Raw genomic sequence first — 10892 nt, forward strand, 5'->3', positions numbered from 1 at the left:
TTTCTTAAGTCTTAAAGCTCACTTCTGCACTCTAGTCCGAAGAGTTTGACTTTACATCTCCCACCTTAGCATCAAATGTGCTTTTCCTTCTTGTTTTCCACCCTCCTTGACATTTTCTCAGGTAGGGAAATGTCTGATCCTAAAAGGAAATTGTGCAAATGGTTGACTTTTGTTAATCTCCGGTTTGGGGGATAGGGGATAAAAGAGCATTTCTTCAGATGAGAGTTTTAAGCTGTATTTCCCCACCCCCAAAATTAAAAACAACAGCCAAACCTCCAGGACTGCCTTTGGGTACGTTGGGGCCAGCAGCCCCGCAAGTCCTAATAAATGAATTAGCATCTCAGAAAGGAGCTCACTGCGGGGCTGATATTGATCAGGGTCAGCCGGGGTGTTTGCCTGCGATTGTTTGGGGGCGGTTAATTGAGTGTCAGTCTCGGCCTGTGTCGTCTCGCTGGCGCCGGGTGCTTTTTGGATTTACTAATTTTCGTTAAGTGTCTCTAGCCGGCTACTCGTCCCCTGTCTACCCAGGAGAACTTAGCGGCTCCTACTGATCAACAGTCTGTCTGTCTGGGCTTTATTGATCACAGGGCGGGCGGCTCGAGGCGGATGCGCCGAGGAGAGGGGGAAGGCTGAAAGCAGACCTCAGTGCCCCGCCGCCCCCCTTCCTGGCTCCGGACTGGACCCCCCTCCTCGGCCACACGCGAGTCAGCGGGGCTCGGCAGGGGCGCCTTGGCCGACGGCGCACGCCGGGTGACCGCCACTTTGTCCCTGGGGCTCGCAGAGCGCGCAGCGTGGCGGACGGCTTCAGACGACGGACACGCGGGTCCCTCGTGTGCTTCGGGATGAACAAAAAAGAAGCAACGGACCAGGGGAGGCCGAAGGTTGAGTTGTGAGGGTCAGGAAGGGGGTGCCAAAGACAGACCCAGCAGCCGGGCTCGACTCGCTTCTCCCGAAGGTCATGGACGCGCAAGCCTCCACGAGGGGGAGCGCGGGACACAGCAGCCGCAGCGCCCCAAGCCCCAGACGCCGGCGCCGCTAGGAGCCGCGGGCAGGTCCATCCCCGCCCGCGTCTGGGCCCGCCCCCTGACTGTGGGACGATTGACTGGGGCCTGGCGGCCAATCGAACGGCTCTGGCGCAGCTGGGGGCGGTGCCGGGGCGGGGTGGTGCCGGCCCAGCTCCCCGAGCCCCGCGCTATTTACGGCGCGGAGCAGGCCTGGCGGAGGCGGGTGCAGGCGGGAGCTTGCGGCTGGCGGTGTCTGCACGCACTCGCGGAGCCTCCGCCTTCGCAGAGTGTCGGACAAGAGGTGTGAAGCTGGGAGCACACCCGGGACTGCGGCGCCGAACGCAGCGACCGAGCCGGTGCACGCAGAGTCGGGCCGCAAAAATCCTCTGGGCTCCTCGGCACGCCCTTCAGTCGCGCTCCATGCTCCGGCCGCGGCCGGGCCACTCGCCCCGTCGCTGACGGCGTCCGCCGCCCCGGGCAGCACCCATGCACGGCGCGCTCCGGGAGTCGTAGGCTGCAGCTGCGCCGCGGCTCCGGGACCGGCAGGGTTGCTGCGGCCGTGGGGGGCGTCAATGGATCGCCATTCCAGCTACATCTTCATCTGGCTGCAGCTCGAACTCTGCGCCATGGCCGTGCTGCTCACCAAAGGTGGGTGCCCGCCGGCTAGATGGGGCGCGGGCTCCCCCGGGGAGGGGCACGCGGGGTCCCGAGGCCGCCCCCGTCTCGGGCCTTTGAAGCCGGCTGCCAAGGCTTTGTTAGCGGCGGGCGAGGCTTCCTCCCGCGCCGGAGCCCGCAGGTCGCGACAAGTTGCCTGTTCTTAGAAGTCGCGGCGGTGGCTTCGCGGTTGCCCCCTCTCTTGTCCAGGGCCCGGCGCCTTCAGGTGGAGTCAGACTTCAGGGCAAGTCGTTGTCAAAATGTTTGTGTAAATCGGTCTGTAGTGAACTTCTGGACGTTGGCTGCGGGGAGCAGAGCGGTAGTGTGGGCTCGGACGCTGCCTCCCTCCCCATCCCCGAGGAACAGCAGACCCCCGCCCCCCAATTGCACTGTGCCTGAGCGTATGTGAGTTCGTATATCTGAGTGTGTGTCTGTTGTGAGTGTATTTCTGTATTTGAGTGTCGCTATTTGAATGGGTCTGCCGTGTCTGTTGAGTGTGTCGTATTTGCCATATCTCTGTATTTGAGTGTGTCTCTGTATTTGAATACGCCGCTGTCGGTGAGTGTTTCTTTGTGTCTCTGAGTGAGTGTCTTTATGAGCCAGCGAGTGTGTGTGCCTCCCTGAGAGTATAGGTGTCCGGGGTGTGTGTTACGTGCATGAGTATGTGCTGTGTCGCTTCTCAGTGGCTGGGAGGAGTAGGCTCTGTCATGGGTCCCATTTCCCACACACCTCATATTTTACAAACACTCAAAAAAAAAAAAAAGTACTGGTCAGTTTCTTTTTTTCCCCCTGCAGGCTTTCACCTTTTAGGTCGAAATAACCCAAACTCTCTCTGGATATCAAGGTTTCCCCCACCTACCGTGCCATGAACTCTACCTTCTGTTAGATAAATTTTTTTAAATAGGAAGCGTTATTTAGCTTTTGCACCCCCCACTTTTCTCTAATTGCCATGTAGCAGGCATGAGGTTAAAGGATAAGCTAGCCCAGCAAGGATGATGTGCTACAGTATTTATTTATTTTGGAAGGAAGGGTGTAATTAACCCTAAATAACAGCCCTCGGAGCCTGCAGAGGGGAGCCTCCTGGCCCTATCAAAGGCCAGCAGAACAGGGAGGGACTGAGGCTGACATGAAGTCACAGATACCGAAACTATGTGCCTGATAATGATATAATTAGGGGATCAGAGATTTCTGACTGCTGCGGACTTCAAAAGCTTTAAAAGAAGCCAGCAGTCTCTCCTGTAGCCATCTTGACTAAAGCAGACATTTTTGTGTAATCACTACATACAGTAACAAGAAAGGGGGAAAACAGAAGAGCATTGTTCACTGTTTCAAAATACCAGTCCCCTTTCTGGCCTTTTGCATGCCACAGGAAGAAACTTTATGAAACGACAGAAATATAGTTTTAATACAGTAATACAAAAGTTCATTCAACTTGCTCAAATGTGGCTCCAATTTTTTTAAAACAGTTGTTAGAAGTTTTCTAGTTACCTGTCAGAATTTTATTAGACTATTTTAGGTCATTGAAAATATAGTATGTTAAATAGGCTCTCATAAATATTTAAGCAGCATTTTACTTGTATTCAGTTTTCTTTTTCTGTACTAGGTCTGAGGTGAATAGGATCAAAGTTGACTTTTAATCTGTGTTGTTTCTACTTTAAGTCTATAGATGGAATTTGTCAGACTAGGGACATGTAGTCATCACCACAGAAGACTGGTGAGCTTTATGTGGAAAATCAAATAAGATGGAAAGAGAAAAGAACCTGTGCTAAGCAGGGTCCTAACTTGAAGCTCTTACTAGAGAAGGGACTTGGGCCCAGACCCAGGACAAGGGAGCACAGGTTTAGGATAGGAGCAAGACCTCCAGCTTTGGACAGTTAAACTTGGGTTGCCAGCGATCTGTGTTTAGTCCTTTTAGAACTGAAGCTTTAGTAGCCTCTGGTGAAAACTGAGCATACCATACAGTGGCCTTTAATTTGGGCAGATAATTAAATGAGACACTTTACTCAGGCATTCATGGAGAGGAGGAAAAAAGGTGAGGGTGGGAAGAGGTGTTCAATTTCAGAGCGGAGGTCTTGGTAACTAGACAGAACTTCAGCTTGGGAAGCTGGGAAGAGGTGTATGCATTCGTTCAATTTACAGTAGCTTTAGCTGTGGCATGTGACAATGACCAGAGTCCACTGGGTCAGATAGCATACTAGTGATAACTCTGAGACTCAGTATTTCAACTAGAAATTGATGTTAAAAGCCTCAGATCTTGCATTGTGGCAAAATGTTAACTGACTCGCAACTCACTTTATAAAGGAAACTTTTAATCACTTCCTGTAGAAAAATTTGAGGTTTCCTTAAGGATTTTTCATTCAGCCAGCAGAGGATTTTCAGTTTCAGTGTTTCCCCTTTTAGATCCCATGTTAAATTACATGTAAAACTGGAGAGTTTGGGGGAGGAGAAGTTAGCCTTGCAGTTTTACACCCTCCCCTCCACCCCCAGTTTTATGACTTTCCATTTGGGCTGAAAGAAATTGACTTTGGCAAGCAAACCACTAATTGTAAACTGCCTAGTTCCTGTTTTACAATATACTGACTAAAAGCTCCTCTGCATGAAAAGATCTTTATAGGCAAAGTTTGCCTTTTCTAGAGAGGTTGCAAATAGCTGCCCAGTTTCATAGTTTTAAAACCTCCTGACTGGAGCAATTTCTAGATTGTTGTGTTTCTAGTTAATAACTTTATAAGGTGTTAGCTAAAGCTCTTAAATCTTGGCACAGCCCTTCTAGGTAGTAAACAATTCAGTAGTTCCGATCAAATATTTATACTGACAAAATCAAAAAGCCCAGCATTTTCATGTTGTATGGTCATGTAGGATTAAAATGAGTAAATAAGGTAATTTGTCTTATGGTAGGAGAAGTGATTGTGATTATTTTCTTTCAAAAACAAAAGTATTATTTTTAATTACTAACTTATCAGAAACCTAAATTGAACTTTTATTCTCTGCTGTTAGGACTAATACATTTGTAGAATTGTATTTTACTGGATTGAAATTTAAGCACTGGCGTACACAAAGGGCTTTTCCAGTCTGCATGGCTTGCTGTTGTTGTAAGCACTCAGATGAATATTCTTAAAAGTTAGTGCCTTTGAGCTTGGGATTTAGCAATCGCTTAAGCAGATGCTTTATCTGGTCTCTGAAGCAGTTTGACGCCAATTTCTCATTGTTTTCAGGTGAAATCAGATGCTACTGTGATGCTGCCCATTGTGTGGCGACTGGCTATATGTGTAAATCTGAGCTAAGCGCCTGCTTCTCTAGACTTCTTGATCCTCAGAACACAAATTCCCCACTCACCCATGGCTGCCTGGACTCTCTCGCCAGCACAGCAGACATCTGCCAAGCCAAACAGGCACAAAACCACTCTGGCACCGCGATGCCCACATTGGAATGCTGTCATGAAGATATGTGCAATTACAGAGGGCTGCATGATGTTCTCTCCCCCCCCAAGGGGGAGGTCTCAGGTAGGTAGAAGCCCTTTCTAACCAAAAGGCTTGCCTGATCTATAGGCTTGGGACAGCTACGACTTTGTGTATGTCTGCTATTGGTTTTGTTGTTAATGTAATTAGAGACACCAGAGGGAGAAGCATGGCTGGATGCAAAGATGCATCTCTACTGAGTAGCTTTTATCTCTGCCTGAGTGTTATAGATCTGTCTACATAATAGGTTTTGCCTGTTTTTCAACATTTTGAAGACATTAAAAGACCATTACTACTCAGTAATGACAATCTGTAAACAAATGTTTTTGTAAGTTTTTTGCATCATTATTGCAAGATTGACTTTCTAAATATTGTTGACTTAATTGTAAGCTTTTTAAGGGGTTGCCTTGTTTAAAACGGATAGATGGTCATGAATCTCTACAGGAGGGGGTTAAACATAGTTTGATCATTTTGCTCGTGCTCCTTTAGGACAAGGAAACCGGTATCAGCAGGACAGTAGCAGAAATCTCATCACCAAAGTGCAGGAGCTGACTTCTTCCAAAGAGTTGTGGTTCCGGGCAGCGGTGATTGCTGTTCCCATCGCTGGAGGGCTGATTTTAGTGTTGCTTATTATGTTGGCCTTGAGGATGCTTCGAAGTGAAAACAAGAGACTGCAGGACCAGCGGCAACAGATGCTGTCCCGTTTGCACTACAGCTTTCATGGACACCATTCCAAAAAGGGGCAGGTTGCAAAGTTGGACTTGGAATGCATGGTGCCAGTGAGTGGGCATGAGAACTGCTGTCTGACCTGTGATAAAATGAGACAAGCAGACCTCAGCAACGACAAGATCCTTTCACTCGTTCATTGGGGCATGTACAGTGGGCATGGGAAGCTGGAATTCGTATGACTGCGTCTTATCTGAACTGAGCTTCTTGGACGCTTGAAGGCCTTTGAGTTCTGCTGGACAGGAGCACTTTATCTGAAGAAAAACAAACTCGTGTAATCATCTTTGAGAGACAAAATGACCTCTGCAAACAGAATCTTGGATGTTTCTTCTGAAGGATTATTTGCACAGACTTACGTACAGTCAAATGTATTACTTGCTTTGAAATTATAAAAAAGCAAAGAGAAGACTATGTACACACTGTTACCAGGGTGATTTGCATCTGAGGGAGCTGGAATGAGTACCTAAATAAACCAAAAATGTGCTCTATGTCAGCTCCTACATCTTGATTTATTGTAAAGATTTTAAAATATATATATATATATATATATATATATATATTTTGTCTGAAATTTAGCAGTGTCTTGTCATAAATTAAAAACTAAGTGGGAAGTGTAAAAAAAACTACATGTTAATTATACAAACGAAGATCTGTTCTCAGAGTAGGGTCTAACTAGGATTTGGCTTGATTTTTCTTTTTTCTTTTTTCAAAAAAAAAAAAACAAGACCAAGATCTTGTTTATTCTTACATGCCCGTGTATAATTTTCTTACAGTGTGTAGAATTTCTAAATGTAATGCCCATCGTTCAGTGTCTTACAGTTTTTGTTTGGATCATTCTGGTTTTTAGCTTTCATCCAAGAGAAATCTTAAATGTATTTATACCAGGTCAGATATGATTGATCAGTTTCTGAAGTTGCCTTAGCAAAGGTACTGTTATTTATCAACTTGATCCAGTTGCTCTGGAATACTTTTTAAATGTCTACCTCCAACCAGGAAAAAAAAACCTAAATGAAACTTTTTTTTTTTTTTTTTTTTTTTTTGTAGTTAAAGTTAGTCACTGTCTACTTCTACTGTTTACTCTGTCTCAAACCTAATTAAATATTTTGGACCCCATGTTAGCCAAACTTTATTGTACCATGCTCCCAGTTTTCAAAACTTCCTTCAACACAGTATTATACTAATATTTTATTTTTTACTTCTCAATTTTTAGAAAGGTTTTCAATAGTGAATATTATATATCAATTGAGATTTAAGTAACACAGAGTGCTACTAGTTTTCCTCCCCCAAATTAACATAACCAAATAGAACATTGACTTTAGCCACTAACTTGATACACTAACAGTGTTTTCATTCCTATAGGACTTTCTGTCTGGCAACACTGCCCAGCCTGAATTTAAACCCATACCATATTTGTGTACTTTTCCCCCCAGATGCGTCTTTGTTATCTTAAATGTGACAATAATTTGTCATGTAAGGTTTTTTCCCCAATTCTTTTGTATATTTGAAACTTTTGCTTAAAAATTGACCTCTTGCCTGCATATTTGAATATGGGGTTTTCTTTTATGAGTGTTAAAGGACTTTTTAAAAAAGGTTTTCTGGAATATTTTATGATAATAATTTGGGTCCCTTAAGACAGATGCAGTAGCCAAATTCATGGAAGAATCAGAGTTGAAAGGACTAGTCTAAAAATGAATACTTAGATTATTTAATAATCAATAGACCACAACCCCAAACAAATTAGGCTATGGAATAAATATGCGTTTTAATAAATGACATAATTTGTTTTGTGCTTTTTGAGATTGACAGTTTCTGCATTCATGACTTACAATTTACAAAAGGTGTTAAGTTTTATGTGTGTCAATGTTTGAGGGAGCCAAAGGACTGTTAGACTTAATTGTCCAAACCTGTCTAGAGAAGAGAATTGATCAAAATTGCCATTGGTGAAATTTCCACCTTCACCTCTGTTTGCTGCCTCTCAATCAAATCATAGTAGTAGTGCCACTTAGAATTGGAAGACTTCTTGCTCCTTTTGCCTTTTCATTTCATGTACAGTGCCATGCAAGTACAATCATTCTTTAAGTAGCCAGTCTTTATTATCAGTTTTGTATAGTTAATATTCTTCTGTTTGCCCTGCTATTATTCTCTATTCACCTCATTTCTTCCAAGTCCCAGTTAACTAAGAACTCAGCAATTCATTAAGAAATAAAGCAATGTAAGATTTAAATTCATGTGCTCTGAAATGCTTTGAAATCAGTAAACACCATGTACCAGGATAGGTCAAGGTCCTGGTTACAGCTGACATCACAGAAATCGAATGCAAGATGAACGTAGCGTGTCCCCACTTGGTTCTGTGTTCACTGACCTGCATCTTGTTTTTTCTATTGTAAATTCATGAGACCATTTACACCTCTGTGTTGGTGGAATGGTGCCCCTGTGCCTGTGTTCTCTTGTTAGACTGGGTGTTCTGGCCTCAAGTGGTAGCCACTTAAATAGACTGGCCCTGTCTCTTTTGCTAATAACAAATCCTCTTTAAAATCCTCTCATTTACTATTTGCACATGTCCTTTCCACCAGTCTATGCATAACTTGGCCTTTCAATGAAAATACTGCAGGTTTCTCAACTTTGATTTTTACTAAGAACTAAATATAGATACTTTTGCTTTCCTATGAGTGTAGAAGTTGCCAAGAGTGGAGATAAAGGATCCTTCATGAAATAACTACCTACCTGACTCAGTGACGTAAGAATAGTTATGACTAGTTCATTTGTTTTTCCCTCATAGAGATGTTTACTGTTACTTTGAGGTGTCAGTACAAGGCCAGGCTAACCAGGGACAGCCCCTGTTTAATACTGACAAAAAACTCCCCCAAAAAAGTAATTTTCCTTTCTAAGTGGAAATTTGCCCAAACCAGAGACAAATGGGACCAAATTTGCCATGTTTTTGTATCTACACCCCTTACATTGTACTCCTTTTGAAAAAATTGATCTGTACATGGTTATGTCTTTCATGGCATTTCCCCCCTTATTTTGAATGGCTCAGAGGCTTCCTAGAAATTGACTGGTGTGTCTCTAATTTCTGCTGAACTGATTTTATTAAAAACACTGCACCATAGGGGGTTTGACCTTCTAAAATACCAAACATGTCTGCTTAGAAAATCACAAAGCTCTCCTCTGAAGAGCTTGTAAATCTGGTTTCAATATGGGTTGATTATAGACTAAAAGCTTGAAAGCAGTGGCATCTAGTATCATGAGTCTGGGACTAGTCTTTTTGGGGCCAGGACAGCTTTTTTCCCTTATAACCTAATTGGTCCTCTTCCCTGTCTTAGCCCAAAGAACTTGAAACCTCAAAAGTTACATGGTGTGATGAGGTTGAACTCATACAGAGTAGTGGTCAAGCTTGCTTTGGAGTCTCACAGCCTAGGTTCAAATGCTGCTTTTGTCTCTACTAGCTGTGTGAATGTGGGCAAATGACAAGCTCTTTGCATACTCAGTTTTGTTACCTATAAAATGGGGGCAGTGATTGTAGCCATTAGGAAATATACAGTAGCCATTCCTATTAATGTACACGAGAGTCTTGGGTGAACTAGAGTGGCCCAACCTTCCTCAAAAATTGAGAACTTGTGCCTATTATTTATAAAATGGATATTTTTACTTTTTAATTTCAGATTTTTGTATATTTGAGATTTGCTGGCCCTTCCGTCACCTGCAGACTGGATTTAGTATTTGTAATATTTGCTTTCAATTTACCTCTTTTATTTAGCCTCTCATATCTACTGATTATGTTGATTTGTAATTATGTCTTCTCGGAATAATCTATATGGCTACTGATAAGAACCTTTTAATTTTATGTACCTATTTTGTTTTTGTTTTTGGTATTTGGCAGAATGAAGTTATCTCAGTTTCAGCTGCTCCAGATGGTTAATCCATTGAGAAAACCAAGAGTCAAGTTAAATGACAGTTTCAGAATTGCTTGAACAGTTTGTGTCTGATTGATGCATTCTGAACAAGTGCTACCATCAATTATATTTGCCCCATAGGTGCTCCAAACAAAATATAAATAGTTCCACAACTGGTTTGGGGACTTTGTGAATTTGGGGTGGGGGGCAGTTAGTGAAAAATCCATTGGAAGAAGTTAATTTAGTTCCTCTGTGGATCACAGTTGTAATGGAAAACTAACTGCTCCAGACACTAACTCACTCCTCTTCCCTCTACCCAGTTCATTCTGCTGACTTAAAAAGGCTTATTGTTGATCTGAGAATTTGAAGAGCCAATGGAATAATGAAATTAAATGCTCTTTCAAACTTTTACAACTCTTTATTTGCACATAGTTTTAGACTCTAAACACATTCTTGCTCATTTGCTAACACTGCACTGTTCTGCAGCATGATGGTGTCTGCCATTCCATCAATTTAGAGATGGAATTGGGAAGGTAGCAAGCTGGGTTCAAACAGATAAGGGTTTAATTCTTGCAGCAAGGCAGCTATTTTCCAGTGGATCTGCTTTGGGGAGTTTCAAAGTATTTATTACTAAGGGAGGCCTACCAGCCATATTTCTGCAAACTTTCCTCACTCTATGAATATGAAGAGGGGTAACCGGAAGGGCACTGATGAGCCATCTTGGAAGGTAACTTTGGGTAAGCAGTGAAATAGTATCTCAAGGCATTTGTCATTCCTCAAGACTTTTAAGGGATTCATTCTATTTGGTGGCCAGTGGACAGAAGGCCTCTTAGGGGCTATTTCAAATTTTGTTTAGCCACCTGTATCTTGTAGATTAGATTGATGTTGGACTAAGCCTAAGTAGAACACTGGAGAGATGAGTTGGTAAATATTTATTGCATGCTATATGTATGCCATGCTAGCCCCACAGTCTTTGTAATCCTGAAATAATTTTACATTTAACAATTTTCAAGGCAGTGTGTAAGTACATGACGGAATATGTGAGAAATCAGCAATTTGTTTTTAGACATGTGAAGATTAAGTTAGTTGTGACGAATTAATAAAGTAAGAAGCTGTTGTGTAAATTCACTCTGAAAGATCTCACATTACAAACCTAATGG

General features: G+C 43.2%; 1 protein-coding gene across 1 annotated transcript; it reads left to right on the forward strand.

The window, feature by feature from the left end:
• The first annotated feature begins 1222 nt into the window (after positions 1-1222).
• BAMBI (BMP and activin membrane bound inhibitor) lies at positions 1223-6540 on the forward strand. The gene is made up of 3 exons (XM_019731543.3): positions 1223-1652; positions 4871-5158; positions 5603-6540. Exons 1-3 carry the CDS (start codon positions 1577-1579, stop codon positions 6019-6021), a joined length of 783 nt encoding a protein of 260 aa, XP_019587102.1. The 5' UTR covers positions 1223-1576; the 3' UTR covers positions 6022-6540.
• The last annotated feature ends 4352 nt before the right edge of the window (positions 6541-10892 follow it).

This window comes from Rhinolophus sinicus, chromosome 1, assembly GCF_057876585.1.
Source record: "Rhinolophus sinicus isolate RSI-liver-muscle chromosome 1, RSI-T2T, whole genome shotgun sequence".
In the NCBI taxonomy this organism is placed as follows: domain Eukaryota; kingdom Metazoa; phylum Chordata; class Mammalia; order Chiroptera; family Rhinolophidae; genus Rhinolophus; species Rhinolophus sinicus.